Consider the following 16,679-nt stretch of genomic DNA (forward strand, 5'->3'; position numbering starts at 1 on the left):
TCCCATTCATTAGCGTTTACGCAGCAACACAACGTAACCAGCAGGCGCGTGGACGCAAACCAGCAGCTTTTTAAGAGTTTGAACCCTTCCTGCTTCCCCCGAGCTGCCCAAGGATTGCGCGTACACGAGCCCTGAGCTTAATTAATGCCGTTGCCAATAACAATCTGTGCTGATGTGATTTAACGTCGACTGGGATGGAAGAAAATGGGTGCTCGGGATGCTGTTTAAACTGCGTTGCTTTTGCTAAAAGTTAGAATTCAATTCGAGTGACACGTGAACCAAAGAACGAACCAACTTACGAAGCGTACGAGTGTTACAAGTTTAATTGCTAATGCATGAAGTTTTTGCGAATGCACACGTGCTTGAGAATAGGATTCGTTTCCTGGATTCAAGAAATTCAGGGTATTTAATTGTGGCAACATTCTAACTTTTTCCTTTTTCCTACCATCCCCGAAACAGCCCTCGCTCAGCCTGGACTACACATCCGTCGAAACGATTCTGCTAAAAAATGAAGGCGATTTCATCAGCGTGGGCGAACAGGGCACCAAGGGCGAGCTGCAGTCGACGCAGCGGAAAAAGCAGCAGCGCGAGGAACACATGCGCCAGTTGCTGGACGTGACCAATACGCTAACCACGGAGGAAATTAAGGACTTCGAAATGAGGTAAGTCACACGTAATATGTCCCCAACGGTCGCCAAACAAAGCCTCATTTGCAGCGTAATTGGGCGAAACAAAAACTGCTGCTGCGCTTGGTCCACACTTTCGGCAGCCTGGGGACAAGATTAGGTGCGTAGGTACGGCCACTGGGAAGTATGACACTGGGAAGCATATTTTGCGCATAAAATTGTCCCCCATCCCGGGCCAGCCGTCGGGGAGTTCCTTTGCCATCGGGCTGACCATTATTACTTGTGCCATTTGATGCTGTAATATTCATTAAATAGTTTACGGTAGTAAGACGCAAGAGAGGCGAGGCAGTTTGGGGTAACCGCACACCACAGAGGCACCAAAAATGTCATTGTTTCACGAGTGCCTGTCAACGGTGTGGTCCTTGATTAAATTTCCGCTGGCCGTAACTTTGCCCCATAAAAAGGGAACAGGAAACAGCAGTTCACTCAACCGTCGCAGCCGAAACGATTTTTGGCATCATTTTCATGGTCATCGCGGTGATATTGGCGGAAGTCCTGCTTCTTCCTTCCGTCTCCTCCAACAAGTCCTTTTGAACTCGAGCCGCCGCCAACATGGCTTGCATACGTGATCGATTTGTCCAGATAGACCGTACGATCATCAAATGAAATTGGATTCCCCTCCCTCCATTCCTCCCTCCCTCCCAGCAGTTCGACATCTAGATTCGGAAGCTATCACCCACGGCGAAGGTGGATGTCGATAAATAAACATTTTATCATGAATTTCAATTCCTCCCCCGACGACGTTCTCTTGCACAAAGTTACAAAGCTAAAGACCCGGCCGGAGTGTGTGGGTCGTCGTGCCCGTCTTGAAAACAAAGATTCCGTGTCCCGGTGAGTTTCCTCCTTTTTTCTGCCTTCTTTCTTTCTTTCTTTCATTCGCCGGTCTTGTAACTTCCGCTTAAACCGTAACCCTCTCGCCGTCGCCCGGCCCGGGAGTTTGTTAATTCGCAGAATCAACACACCGCGGGGCCGCGTGTGGCCGCGTGTGTATGTGCTGTAACAAAACAACGGCACACACCGACGGCATGGCCAAGTATTTATACCGATTTGCCATCTCAGTTTTTTTTGTGGCCATCTCACTCCCGTTTTCGGACTAATTGGCAATGTGGTTCGGATACACGTTCTGAGAAGATAACAACACATTCAAGGCCATTGCGGACGACACTGCTTTCTCCAACGGGTGCGTCGTTGGGGTGTACTACTCGGGGTTCACATTAATTACGGCACCATTACACGTTACGGCCGCCCGCCACCCATCGCTGATGGAAGCTGGTGGGTCGGGGCGGCCAGCCGGCCAGGTGGACGATATCGGACGATCTGAAGCTGCGACCGGTTGCGACTGCGACTACGGAGAAAGCGAGAAACGATGTACTAAATTAAACCATCTTTTACCCTTTCACTGCTTCTCTGCACCTCTTCTTCTCCTCCTAACGAACAGCAGTTACAGCAGCAGCTGGTAGAACTGGGAAAGAGGCAAATTATGCCAATATGCTTTAAAATAATCCTTTTTTTGTGTGTGTACACGTTCTATAGAGGCACCCATATGCTATCGATGCTAAGAAATATCTCGAAAGAAGGAAGGGGAATGTCTTCCGCGCACGAACAAATCTGCACCGACCTACCGGCCGTTGCCATGACAGCAAATGAGATGGAATAAAGTTCGCATTATTCATTTCACTCGCGAATGTACTGAGGTTACGACGATGCGCTACCATCCCAGCATTCGATCGATGCCATTGCTTACTTAGATAGATAGCGAACCCGGGCGGATTGTGCACAGGTAGTATTATTGTACATCTTCTCTTTTTGCAATTTGTCGCTGACAAGGACCTTTTCTTCGCAAACATTCGTGGAAGCACAACTTTTATCCACAGTGTACCACAGTGTTTGGAAGAAAGTCGTTAGTCCCCCCAGTGCCCGTGTCCGTACCATAGCCTCGCGTGGAACGTACTTTTATTTGTTGACAACGGTTTTTATTTTCATTTTTCCGCTGATGACGGAAAGTAAAATTGATTTCGTGTGTGTGTGTGTGCCGATGGTGGTGGTGTCCTTTATTAGGGTACTCCTGGCGGCCCTGGTGGAACTCGAACTCGCCTGTCAAAGGATTCCCTGCGCCCAATTACGATGATGGCGCTTTTTTGCTCACAACAATAAGCCCCCCGAAATGAAGAAGACGCAAAGGAAACAGAGAAAAGAAGGAGCCCAGAAGGAGAATAATAGAAACGTGTGTACGCCACACACCCATCCCCTCCCCACGCGTGGTATGTGGTTCGTGGTTCCGCAGGCTCATTGCAAACTTTTAATGGCATAAAGTTGGATTGCATGTGCAACGTGATGATGATGATAGCCACAAAAGTCGCGCGTGATGGCATTTTAAGGCAGCGCGCGCCTCGAAAGAAGGACCTTCTTCCCCGTTGCGAGGAGAATTCATACAAACCGATCGATTCGCTCCCTTGTGTAGGGTCGTTCATCGTGCTTTAATAAGGAAATCGTAAACAAATGCCTTTTAAAACGTCTAATCTCGCTCGGGGTGGTAATAAATTTCCGATTCCAATTTTCATTAAATCGTGCGGAAACCGGAGATGTTCCTCGTTGTTGTTGTTGTTGTTTGAGGCAGCTCCGCGGGAAGGAATCGGCTCGACGGTTCTTCAACGACTCTGCCCCACCACTGTTGGGGAAGAAAGGGGAAAGAGATATTGATTTTTCACTCAAAAATTCCCATTTCGCGCAAAGGTACCGTAGACGCGTAGCAGAAACCCCGCCGCAAACGATACGGCGGCGCTCCCGGTACGGCGGCAATATGCAAGCGAAAGGCTATTAAAGTCCTGGCACCATCTACTAAATATCCGCTCAGGAGTGGTGTTTTTTACCCCCTTTCGGTCGGTCGGTGCTCCCGTTTTTATGGAATATTTGAAATATTTCCATTTGGCCCATTGCCAAGAATGCGAAGTGCTGCTGCTGCTGCTCCTCTTCACTCCTATGGTAGGGAATACAATGGACAATATGAAAAGGTGAAGCAACGAAGAATAGTGTACACCATCACATCCATTCCTTTGCCACCGTTTCTACCCGTACCGCGCTTAGTTGGTCAGCAGTAAAGTGGAAAAATCGGTGGGCATCGGGGAAGACGAACGGATCGGATCGGAAGCAACTGAAACGACCCGGCACTACGGTCTCATTTGTGTCATCATCCTGTCATCCCGTGTCGCTGAGCCATTGCCATTGCATTGCAAGTTCTGTAGCGTGTGCACTCGGTCGAATGGCTCGGTCGGTGGCTTGCACTTTGGCGAGCCCGACGACCCCCAGACCAAACGCTTTTGCTGCAGCTTATCGAAACGTAAATTAAATTTGTGGCTGCGGTAGACATGAGGCGATTGTTTTGGATTGAAGAATATTGCACACCAGAAAGACGATATCGCGAATGTCGTCTTACCTGTCGCGAACCGTGAGTCGGGCTTGGTTGTCATCATGGCAATACTAAATGGAAAACGGCTCGATTACTGGTTAAAAAAGCAACATTCGATTATGTATACTCTGTCTATAGCTTTATAGCTCTCATAGCACTGTACTATACTGTGGGAGGAAAGGGGGCAATAGGGATGGGGGATGGGGTTGCGATCATGCGTCCCCGAGGATTTGCTTCAAATCGTCCGGAAGACTTTTCTTCATGTTTTCCATGTGGCGTAACAGTTGCTCCCGGGTATCACGAACGTTCAGCTGCACCGGCAGGGCCGCCATCGTGCTGCTGTTGTTGCCCTGCAGCAGCGTCAGCTTGTGGCGCAACCGAAGGATCATGTCAACGATTTCCACCTCCAGCTTGCCCTTGGCCCACTCGGCCAAATTGGACTCGGAGAGGGTCTGCATGTGCAGCACCTGCAGCGTTTGTTCCAGCTCGAAGTAGCGCGTCTCGTACCAGCCCTTAAAGTTGGGCGAGCTGAAAAACCGTCGATACAAACCCTCCCAGTCGCCCTTGCAGGTGGAGGTTAGCTGCGGGCCACACTCGTCCAGTGTGGCTAGGAAGTCCTCCTGCTTGAACGGGTGCGGCTGCGGTGCGGACCGGAAGGGCGAAATGTCCTTCTGCAGTGGCATTAGCGAGGCCATGTAGCGTTCCAAGGGAATCATGAAGCTCTGCGTTAGCTCCAGCAGATGCCGCCTTAGCAGTGCGGACTGTACGGAAAGCGGCCGGTCGGTCTTGAGCCCGAGCAGAATCTTCTTGATGAACGCTTTGTCCTTCTGCACGAACGGTTTGTACTGTGTGTAGAGCCCGGGCGACGAATCCAGCAGTTTGTGGGTGATTTGTTTGATCTTGGACAATCTCGAGAGCGTCGCAGAACCGTCCGATGACCCAACCGTGCCGCCGCCGGACTGACCGCCCGTCGAAGGGGTCGTTGTGAGCTGCCGTTGCAGTTGCGCTTCCGCACTGTCCTGGAGCCGTATCGTGTGGGGCCAGTGTTGCAGCGTCTTCGCGAAGAACGGGTTCGTGACGCCCAGTATGATCGCGGGATGGCCGTTCTTGTTCTGCGTAAACTCCTTGAACTCCGTATCGTGGATGGTGAAGTAGGGACGGCTTTCGGCGCAGTACGCCAGCGGGCTGATAAGGCTAGTGAGCGACTGGACCATGTGGGCACAGTCGGTCGGCGAGGTGCCAGTGACGATGATCGGCTCGCCGGTCAGCACCAGCTCCCACAGCAGATGGATGTGAGGTAGGAACAGCTGCAAGCTGCGGAAGATGTCGATCTCGTGCACGGATGATATGGTTCGCGTTTGGTTCGGCGGCCGCCCATTGACGCCCGACTTGTTGGCCGGGTAAAGGCTATCCACCGGCGAAACGAGCGTACTGTATTTGCCGTTTTGCTTCGGAATGGCCACCTCGTACACACTGCCGAGCAGATGCAGCTGGAGCGTTTCATCCGTGAGCAGCGACGGCCACTTGCACACACTGTCGCAGACGGCCTCGAGCGTAGGTTCGCCGTTGCTGAAGTAGGACGGTGCAATCACCGCGCACAGCTCGTAGAACAGATTGACGAAGGGAAGGCGTGTCAGCAGGACCAAGCTTTTCTGAAAGTAACCGCGCTTCAGGGTGGCATCCTTGATTTGGCGGAAGTACACAAAGCCCCAGAAGTGGCCCGGATCCGCACGATGCACCGGCATGCAGTGGCAGTTGAACTCCTGCAGCCCCTTGGGGAGTATGGAGTTTTCCGAGCCGGACGACACACGCAACCGGATGTGGAACTGCGAGTCTCCCATGCACCCGGAATTCGAATCCGGGAACGCCAGATAGCAAATGTTCATCTTTTCCTGCTCCGTCAACGTCACGTGCTTGGGGTAGATAAGCTCCATCGCCTGTCCCAGTTCTAGGTCGAACGTAACCACGCAAATGCAGTGCAGCCACTCGCTGAACCGATCCCAGGTACCGACCGTCCCACCGTCGTCCGCTTCCGCCTCCTGCTCCTCGCCCTGTCGGTCAATCACCGCCGAAGGGTCGGCTTCCTTCCGTTTGCGCTGCTCTTGCTCCTCCTGGCCGCGCTCCATTTCGAGTATTAGGCGCTTGTGCTCGTACACGATACGATCGATCTCGTACCGCTCGAGCCGTCCCTTGTCCAGGGTGGCTTTCAGCTCAATGTTGCCCTCCACCATCACGTGCAGCACCCCGTTCAGGTCCACGTTAAACGACAGACCGACGTCTTCGAGCCCTTCGCCGAAGCTTCCCTCCAGCTGCAATCGGCCCAGCGTAATATTATCACTAACAATGGCACTTTCTCCCTCGTACAGTCGGTGCACGTTGCGAAAGTTTTTCACCCGGTGGCGCACCTTTAACGGTAGCGTCGAGTTGCGGCTAATCAGTATACGCGGTGGCTCACCAACATCACCGCCACCATCACCACCATCGATATCGAGCTCTTCGCTTATCATTCCGATTGATCGTGGCACTAAATCCCACCAGAGCAGATCCTGAATGGCGCACGATTTATCCCCGCTCAGAATGCCGGCGGCTATGGCCGTTCCGACGACCACCGCTTCGTCCGAATTGACCGAGCTGCTGAGCGACCGACGGTCGAAGAATTCGCTCAGCATAATCTGCACCCGGGGAATGCGCGACGACTCGCCCACCAGCATAATCTCGTGCATCGCAAACCGATCTTTCCGGGCGCGCCGGAGTGCCGTTTCCACGTGCAAAATCACACGCTCGAACAGATCCTTGCACAGCTCGTCCACGTTGTCTTTCGTGAGCGTCGAGCTGAGCTTGTGGCCATCGAGCAGGTCGTCAATCTCCACCGTCACCTGACTGGTGTAGGACAGCGTGCGCTTGGCCTGTTCGCATGTTTTCCGCAGCTTGCGCATCGCAATACAATCGCGCGTAATGTCAAGCGACTGTGTGTCCTGCAGCTCCTTCACGAAGTAGTCCACCAACCGTTTATCGATGTCCACCCCGCCCAGCCTGGTGTCGCCGGAGCTGGCCTTCACCTGGAACACTCCGTTGTAGATGGTGACGATCGAAACGTCCAGGAAGCCACCGCCAAACGAGCACACCAGCACATACTGTTCACCGATAAGCTTCTTGTTGATGCCGATAGAAATGGCCGCTGCCGTCGGCTCGTTGATAAGCCGCAGCACCGTCAATCCGGCAATCGTGGCCGCATCCAGCACGGCTTGCCGCTGCCCATCCGAGAACTGTGCCGGCACGGCAACAACGGCACACGTCACGGGCTCGCCGAGCTGCCGTTCGGCCATCGAGCGCAAGTGGGCCAGTATAATGCCGCAGATTTCCTCCGGCTGGTAGCACTTGGTTTCACCCTTGAACTGGACCTGCAGCCCGCCTTCCTTTTTGTGCCGGCCGAGGATGCGCTTCACCTCTATCACACAGTTCGCCGGATCAGTGTCGGCTTGCGCCAGCGCTTCCTCGCCCACAAGCCGTCCCTTCTCGGTGAACGCGACCACCGACGGGATGCGATGGTTGCCGCACTCATTGGCAATGATTTCGAACTTGCCATTCCGGTAAATACCTACGCTCGAGAAGCTGGTACCGAAATCGATTCCTATCGCAACCGTCGATCCGGACGATGGGGCAGTCCCAGTGCCGGCAGCGGTCGTTTCCTGCGAGGAAATGTTCCGTTTCGGTGAAGTCATTGCTGCTGCCGCTGACCGAACGAGCCCCTGTTCTCGACTGTATCACTCGCGATGATGATCACTGCTACTGGGATGGGCTAATCGAGGCAAGCATTCCCGTTGAGGCACCGCCTAGGAAATTCGATCTTTCTCTCTAATCTGATGTCCCTGGGGAGCGGAAGAAATAATTAAATCTCATTAAACCATGTGCTGATAAGTGCGCCGCTCGTGCGACCGATGTGGTCACAGTCAGTCGAACTGATTACAGCCTTTGCCATCGTCACACACGGCTTGCTTTGAACTACGGAAACCACCACCACCACTACCACCGTACAACCCCTTTTGCCTTTGCACACAACCGTTTTGACATTTGCTGCCGACCAAAACATAAACAAACGAGTATGTTCCGTCTTCCCGACTACTGCTGCAGCTCTCCGTTGCCCTCGCTACACTGACACAAAGGGCAGCATAAAAAGGCAGCACCAGCTGTGTTTCACGAGTTGTGGCTCGGCTGTGGCTGTGGCGTAACGGGTGGACAGACAATAGAATGCTTTCAGAGTGGTGGGAACTTTCTGCACGCACAGCATACATACCTGCCATAGGGGAGGGGGTTGTTCGTGTCGTTGCTGGCTGGTGGGAAGCTATTAGAAGCTGGAACTGGAGCTCTTGCGACTCTGCTCTGCTTATGCTGTATCTTTCTTCATACAAACCGAACGGCAGACCGATTTGCACATAGAAAATTGGATGGATCGCCCGAGAGAACAAAGCTGTCCAAACACCACTTTCACCTTCAGGCAGTACACTGGCAGGGAAATGCACACAAACACACACATACACTTCACGAAACAATCCAACGCAATCCGCACTCAACAGTATAACATGAATTAACTACTTTCCTAACAACACTGCAGCATTGCTCAATCATACTCAAATCGGCTGCACAAACAAGAACTGGTTCGATGAACGGCCAAGGCAGCAAAGTTTCTTCTATCGTTGCGAATTTCCGATTTTCAGCGCAGTCGCACCAGCCGCGCAAGACGTTTCGTGCGCGTTTATACTGTGTACAATGTGGCCAGATTTTTTGGCAGATTTCGGTAGGAGCACTCGAAACGTCAAACTACTTTAAATAAAATCGGGTTTTCCATACAAATAAATTCTGAAATTATTCTCGGCAGGCCATGAGCATGCTTTTTAATTGAACTGTCAGCCAACTATTGAGCGTTCAACTAAAAAGCATGCCAACTATTGAATTCTGACTGTACATGAAATGATTTGGTAAATGGTTTTATGAATTTTCGGTCAGTATTATAAAAAATCTGTGATTTTCGGTAGGATAAATGAATAATCGGTAGTTTTAGGGTGGTCATCTACGATTCGGTAGGAATACAGATAAATCGGTATTTCTAGTCACTCTGACCGTGTGCTTCAGTGCTAGCGCTCGGTGTAAACGTACGTGTAAGCGCCGCTTTCGTTTCCGAGAATTAACCCTTACGTAGCGGAAGCGACAAGCGTTCCCTTTCCGAGAAGGAAATCGGTTAAAATAAAACTGTTTTTTCGTTTTTTTGAAATCAGTTTTCTTGTTTCGTTTTTTGTTCGTTTTTCACAGGTATGGTAGCCCACATCACAGCCGATCGCAATCGGTCAAAACTCCAGGAAGCAGAGCTTCAGGCCGTCCAAATCAATTATGCCTGCCACAGCAGCGTTCCAGGTAGGCGTAATTGTAGTTTCTCCCAGAAGCGCTCAGATTAACTAATTTTTCCAACGCCTCCCCGCCGTCCCTCCAGAGTGGCTTCCATGCCCAACACAGGCGTCGAAGAGGAGTACTACAGACTGAGGCATTTTTCCATCACTGGCAAAGGTGTCGTGAACCGGGGCGATTCGTTGAAAAGTAGGCGAAGCAAATCAAACAACAGCGTGGCCAGTTCAAACTCTAGGTAAATGCACGAAACTAAGTTAAGCGTGTAAGCATCCTGGCAACGTCCTGGCAACACAGCATCGAAACTGGATTTATCGAAGTTCTACCGTTGCCACACCAGTCGACAGTTTGTCCGTAAAAAGCGGATAAAAGCTGTTTGTAGTTTAAGTTTTAATGAACCAATTACGCCAAACTGTGGCACACACAACATGGTGTGAGTGTGTGTGTAGCCAATAATAAGCTACACACATGGACCTGGTTGGCACTGCTATTGCTCTGGCTGGCACTCGAAACTCTGACCCATTTCCATTCCACTCTATTTTATTACAGTACTGAACATTTAACTCCTGCCGCCGGTGCCGTGGCCGCCGGCTCCGCTCGAACATCGGCAACGTGCAGCTTGGCATCCAGCCGAGAGAGCAGCACCTCTAATCCGGCATCGGGACCGTACAAGTAAGGCGGAGAGGGACGAGTTTTTGGTCGCCAACTAGTGTGTAACACGTGTGTTTCGTTTCTATTCTAGGGTGCTGATGCTGGGTGGACCTGCCGTAGGGAAAAGCTCATTAGTGTCGCAATTCATGACATCGGAATACCTGCATGCGTATGATACTAGCATAGGTAAGCGTTGTATTGTTTATGCATATCCACTACTTTTTACTTGTTTGTGTGTAAGTTGCATCCTGGACTTTTAACTAATTTGATTCCGTTACAATGCTATTGCTACAACGTCCAAACTGTGTATAACAACAGCGCACAGGACGTTTTAAAAGCAATCGATTTTCCATTAGGGAATAACACCTACGTACGCACGATGACATGGTTCCACAAAATGGGCAGACATGTTTGCATTAATGTTTCGGACATGCCAAACCAACAACCACGCGTCCCACGGCCCACCAGTTGGCAATGGTACGCAATGGCGGGCGGCGAAAGCCGCACATGGTGCACATAATGGGTTGAAGCGTAATGAAACTGTCAACAGCACCTTGCGAATCGTCAATATTCGAGAGAGGGATAATGGGCCTCGTAGGGCCAACTCGTGTTCAATTACTTGCTGGAAACGCCTGCATTGCCGGTTGCGATCGAATGAGAATAATGGCTTTTCATCGTTACATGTTCCGATCATGCCATTGTCGTTGAGTTTTGATGGCCGCGGACAGTGTTCTTTGTTTTGCGATTCAATTTTCGCTATAGAATTTTTGGAAAATCTTCAACAACACACATCAACATTCTGTATGAAGTTCCATTTTTGCACAAGAAGAACTTACACCACGTTGCAGCTTGTTTGTCGTGATGAAATTAATTGCTTTGCATCATCAATATGTCACTCAAAAGCCGGTAATTTCCGTCGAAGAAAATCAATTTCCTCTCTGCCGCAGAGAGTAAGCTACACGGCTCCTTAACCCGGTGACAAATATCCCCGCAACAGGGCCAACCGGGCCGGTACAATACGTAACGCAATGTGTATGTCTGTAAACGGGACATCCGCGCGGATGGAACCAATGTCGAACTGTCCTTCGATCGGAGCCAAAAGCGCTTAATTAAATTTCCTTCTTTATTCCGCAACGAGGCCGCACGCGTACATCACCTTGGCGCGAGTGCTGATTTAATATTGGTCACTAGTGCTTCCCGTTGTCGTCAGGTCAGGATGCTTGGTTTGCTCTTTATCGCCTGTCCCTTGAATGTTTCGCTTACAACGCTTTTTACCCTCCTCTAGCCATCATCCATTAATGTCGGGAATGCGCGCGTCAGCTGCAATGGCTCGCCATCAACCTTCAACAGCGCCCGGTGAAATGGCCGGACATTGCTGACACCTGCACTTTCCCATTGTGTGGAGCTTTTCAGCGATGCGGTGCTCATCACCTTGAACCACATTGAAATATGTTTCATCGATTCATCAATCAACCAACCAACCAACCAATGGCCATTGTACTGTGGCTGTGGGAATGCTTACAGTGCAGTTGCAACAGAAGACATTGTTTGGCATTGACAATAGCCTGATGGTGTTGGAAGGAAGTAAATGCAATTATTTGTAAAAGATAAGCTCTCTTTCTGCTTTCTGCACTCTCGCATGATGCTGCTGCCATGCAGTTATTGAATTGAAAAGCTTTTTACTGTTCCATTCTTGTGTGGCGTGTGGCGCAATAAACGATTTTTGCTCCTGACTACCCACTCCTGGTTCGTTTTGGGCAGTATAATACTGTTGTCTGGATGCTGTTTATTGCTGGCATCTAACTCATAACATTACGCTCATTTATAATAACGATCCGAGCCGGCATAAACCCCCGTTATTGGAAGAACATTGTTTAATAAGCTGTCCATTCATAGAGTGTACATGATGATTTCGATAAAAATCTAATAAACCCATGCACATCTGTCCTCCACTTCCCTGGGATGTGGTTTAATTAATTTTGCTCCCTTTCCGTCTTCTTCTCCTTTCCAAAGATGATGATTCGGGCGAAAAAACGGTTTCCGTGCTGCTCAGTGGAGAAGAATCCGAGCTGACGTTCATCGACCACAGTTACTCCGAGATGGCGGTAAGTATGGATGGGAAGAAATTGTTCTGCTGACACCCTTCTCCTCCTCCTCCTCTTCGTTATCCTGCTGATTCATGTCGTTTTTCCTCTAAATTGTTGCATTTTATAGCCCGAAAATTGCATGTCTACGTACGACCCGCACGGCTATTGTGTGATATATTCGTCGACGGACAAGGAAACGTTTCTCATAGCGGAGCGCATTCTGCAAATCCTTTGGACGACGGAAAACATCGCCCAGAAGGCAGTGATACTGGTGGCCAACAAGGCAGACCTGGCCCGGTGTCGGGTGGTAACGTCGGATGGTACGTACATTCCGATCGGATTAGAGTCATTGGATGGGTCAGAGTGTCAACAAGCTAATCATATTCTCCTCCTCCCAACAGAGGGCAAAGCAATGGCCACACAGTACGATTGCAAATTCATCGAAACATCCGTCGGCATCAATCACAATGTGGACGAGTTGCTGGTGGGTCTTCTCTCCCAGATACGATTGAAGTTAGAGAATCCGGAAAAATCAAGGTACAAAAACAAGCGCAGCGGAGCACGGGAGTTTTTCCGATCGAATTTGAATCGTATTAATAAACAACCTGTCGTCTGTTTGTAGGGATCTGTTCCGGAAACGATCTATTCGTAAATCGAAACGTCGAGCCTGTTCGCCGTTGGGTGGTGCCATCTGTCTGGCCGGCATCGGTGGCAGCACCAATCCGAGCACTCCAGTTTCTGGCCCACCGGCTAGTGGAGGCGGCTTCGTCGACACTCCGCCGGGAAGTGCGCACAGCAGGTAAGGACGGGGGTAGCAGATCCTTTCCGGGTGGTGGGTACGGTAGTAATGGTAGAATTCTTCTCTTGTTTATTCTCTCTCCCGCCCCCCGTCCCCCTTCATCAGTCCCAGGAAGTATCGAGGATCGCGAACATCCGCTAGCCTCAAGGTGAAAGGGTTGCTCGGCCGCGTTTGGGCTCGTGATTCGAAATCCAAGAGTTGTGAAAATTTGCACGTGCTGTAAATTACCTTCATCAACTCTCACTTTCGTCTCGCTAAACGGGCACGGGAAAGCGCAGCGCAACTCAATCGAACACGGGCGGGATCACATCCCAAGATCCCCGTCCTTGGCTCGATTGGTTTGCTCTGTTGCTGAGCGATACGAACGAGCGTGCACCACAAAAAGGGAAGCAGCAAAACAGCACTGGATGGCGTCCCCTTCCCCAACGGGGGGGACCTCATACAAGTGCTGCGAATGAGTGATTCCATGAGGAGAGTGCAACCAACTGCTACACTGTTCCGGTGCAATCCGCTGTCCTTAAGTGAACTCTAAGTCTTCATTGCACATGTTGATCGTTTTCCCCCCGTTTGACCTCCCCTTTTCTTCCCATTTATAAATGTAGCCGCGCGCGCGCGCACTCTATACGCGCACTATATCAATGTATTTCAAACATTCGAAAGTAAGAGTTTAGCGACAAGTGTTTTCGTCTTAAAGTTCCTAAAGTGTGTGCAATCAAAATGGCGCAAATTTCCTTCATGAGGGACCCGGTTTCCGGGAGATCGTGTACTGCCCCTCCAGACAGGATCATGCTCACGCTCAAAGATCACGCTCACGAAAGGCTAATTCTATTATGCTCTCTTCTTTTATCTTACTGTTCATAGTATTCCTCAGACAGGTTCAAAAACTATCTAGAATATTGTTCCAGTGCTTATTGCATGCACAGTTTTTGCAATAGTGAGTTATTTTTTTGTCCATTTTGCTGCGAGGAATCTACCATGAAAGCGCTACTTAAACAGGTAAACAGGAATGCAGGTAACATAGTAGTACGTGTGACGATAAAAGAATGATTATCGCAAGCACTATTTCCAAATCAACGACGAAATCGAACCACTGAAGCTCACTCAAACGATAGTAGCAGAGCTGGTTGGAGCTGGTAGTAAAAGTGCCTTTTCTCAGTTGCCCCTTTGATGGTATAATTGGTTCGGGTTTCATCTGTTTTGCTTCGAATGTTTTCACTTGTGAATATTAATTACAATTATTTCCTACACACCAGGTAGTACACCAGGTTGGATAGCTTTTCAGCTTTTTCCAGTATGAGAATAGTTTCGAATTTTGAACGATCGCCTGGGTACCCAAACATCATGCGATCGATCACACACAACGAACGGCATCATGCTAGAGTCAGAGTAATAGGAGTTTCGATTCAAGCAAGCAATCTGAACCTTTCGCATTAGGCGAATTTGCAATGTTTGTTACTACCGTTTTCCCGATTTGCCATCAGCCATAATAGCTACTGGTAGAAAGATGAATTTCAATTACAATTTTACTTCTCTTCCTGTTTTGCTCATACCTACAAGCGAATTGTAACGCTTATAAGAGATTACAAAGTTTTACTAGAGCAATAATAGTTCGTTTTGCATTCGTCCGAGTTAATTGTTACCTTCGTAAGACAGACAGATTGGTAAAATATTTCATCAACAATGTATATGACAAAAAAAAACAAGCGCCAAAGCGCCAAATTGACCAAACATGAATCAGAATACACCACAGAAGTTATCGGTAGTGAGGCGGCAGAGGGAGGAGAGATAGTATAACATTTTGGTATTAAACTGCATGATTATAATATTGAAAACATTTTGTATCGTCGCCAAACATTCTGGTAGACGCGTACAATACAGTTTGAAGTATTTCGTAAATATCATTCGAGTCCCATGGCTTCCTCTCCTTTCTCACATGGGTAGTGAGTTATAATGTGTAGTGTTGTAGTAGGAAGCGGATGTGAGCGTTTTGAAGCAATTACATGCACAAACAGACACAGCCACACACGCAGTACCATTTCCTAGCCCAGTCCTGCCTTGTTTTTTGTAGAGCGTATTTGCCATTGAGCATGATGATAGAGAAAATCAACATAATAGAGGGTAAAGTTTTTTACAATGAAATCAAACCAGAATGTAACGTTGTTCCCACAATATAACATTACTATACAAACACATAAAGAGAGAGAGAGCGAAGAGAACAAGAGAGCGTCGAATAACAGTTTTGCAATATGATAAATAATCGATCGCATTAACATGAGACATGATTATAAAGATGCAAGAGGAAAAAGAAAATAGGTAAAACTAGTTCACAATAGATTTTTTTCGATAGCATTTTTACACAGTACCAAAATTTAACGATCAAAAAAGGTTTACAATTACTCGCGCTAAGTAAAAACAGGCCCAGTACATATATATCAATAAATGCAAACGCAGAAAACATACACAAAAAAACGAACTTACATATGTCAGGAAACGTGCATAGCGAACATACATAAAGATCACATAAGATAAGATCACATAAAGATCACATAAAGAAAGGAGTGACCGCGCGTGATCGAAATACGCAGTTAAATGCAAAAGGGTACAATAATGAATAGTAGGCGCCGCTCTAGTTGCACGCCAAATCTTAATATTGAGACAGTATCAAAAGCAATCGTAAAATATGTATCAATGGAGCAACACGGTGAGAAAGAGAGGAAGGAAAGAGAGAGTAGATGTTTCCACCCTTTTGACGACAGTAGGTCGCCGTCCCCTCTTTGTCGTCGTCATCCCTTTCGTCATTAAATCCATATTCTCCGGAGGAGGGTGTAGGCGTGTTTAGATGTACGCACACACACCATTGATGCACCAGATCAACCGCGATCATCATTCCGTTTATGCGTCCCGTTCCGTGTTTCCCGACGCGTTCTAGAGTAGCTTATTGTTTTGCTTTGTTTTAAACGTTACACGCGAGTGCGACAATTAGCGTATGCGCATCAGGGTGGATTGGGTGTAAGCAATATAGTTCAATATTGTTGTTTCATCATCACTCAGCGGTTTATATGGTGTTTCCTAAGCACAATCGTGTAATCATTTCCTACCATTCATTATTATGTCGCGTGTACGCACCATTGGAACACAATAGGGAATGTGGAGCGCAATCAAATGTCGCACAGCATTATTATCTGAATGTGATTTGTACTATATGTGGACAAACAGGACCGTGCACAGATTCAAACAAAAACACACAACTTTAACCGTTGTCGTTCCGTTTTCCGTTAGTGTACTCTCCTTAAGAGGGGAACATTGTGTTAAGCAGAAAAGTCGCCAGTCGACCAGTCAGTCTGCCAGTCAGATACAGGTGCGATAAGGAGAATGATATAATGATTGTGCTGACACAATATGGTAGATAGATAGGGAAGCAATAGAGCAAACAACAATTCCAATTTGTTGGGTGCATTATGCGGAGAATCTTGTTGGGTCCAGCAAACAAAGCAAAGAAACATATAAACCTTCACTCTTTAACACACATCATGATTCTTGCTGTTTCTAAAATAAAGTTTAAGATGTAAAAGTATTTGATTGATCAACACCATCAAGTAATATATATATATATAAAGCATTACCGGCTGAATCCTTAAAGGACAACATAGGCA

At 48.6% G+C, this 16,679-nt stretch overlaps 2 protein-coding genes across 9 annotated transcripts in view; one reads left to right on the forward strand and one right to left on the reverse strand.

Annotated features, from left to right (window-relative positions):
- The window catches only part of LOC120952602 (mucin-5AC), a 49,539-nt gene extending 32,939 nt beyond the window's left edge, over nt 1–16,600 (forward strand). For all 7 annotated transcript variants that reach the window (XM_040372016.2, XM_040372015.2, XM_040372014.2 and 4 more), the window contains 10 exons: nt 460–662; nt 9,400–9,501; nt 9,578–9,727; nt 10,039–10,161; nt 10,232–10,326; nt 12,154–12,245; nt 12,355–12,547; nt 12,629–12,764; nt 12,850–13,026; nt 13,132–16,600. In XM_040372016.2, the coding sequence (XP_040227950.2) occupies nt 460–662; nt 9,400–9,501; nt 9,578–9,727; nt 10,039–10,161; nt 10,232–10,326; nt 12,154–12,245; nt 12,355–12,547; nt 12,629–12,764; nt 12,850–13,026; nt 13,132–13,249 (1,389 nt within the window). In that variant the 3' untranslated portion in view covers nt 13,250–16,600. The remainder of the gene's footprint in view (nt 1–459; nt 663–9,399; nt 9,502–9,577; nt 9,728–10,038; nt 10,162–10,231; nt 10,327–12,153; nt 12,246–12,354; nt 12,548–12,628; nt 12,765–12,849; nt 13,027–13,131) is intronic.
- Nucleotides 4,184–8,928, reverse strand: LOC120952603 (uncharacterized). 2 transcript variants are annotated; one of them, XM_049605342.1, is made up of 3 exons: nt 8,387–8,928; nt 8,153–8,310; nt 4,184–7,961 (listed from the first exon to the last, which is right to left on the reverse strand). In XM_049605342.1, exon 3 carries the CDS (start codon nt 7,812–7,814, stop codon nt 4,305–4,307), a length of 3,510 nt encoding a protein of 1,169 aa, XP_049461299.1. In that variant the 5' UTR covers nt 7,815–7,961; nt 8,153–8,310; nt 8,387–8,928; the 3' UTR covers nt 4,184–4,304. The 2 variants fall into 2 exon arrangements, with proteins under 2 accessions (XP_049461299.1, XP_040227957.2); XM_040372023.2 differs by lacking the exon at nt 8,153–8,310.
- Nucleotides 16,601–16,679: the final 79 nt, after the last annotated feature.

This window comes from Anopheles coluzzii, chromosome 2 (genome assembly GCF_943734685.1).
Source record: "Anopheles coluzzii chromosome 2, AcolN3, whole genome shotgun sequence".
NCBI lineage: Eukaryota > Metazoa > Arthropoda > Insecta > Diptera > Culicidae > Anopheles > Anopheles coluzzii.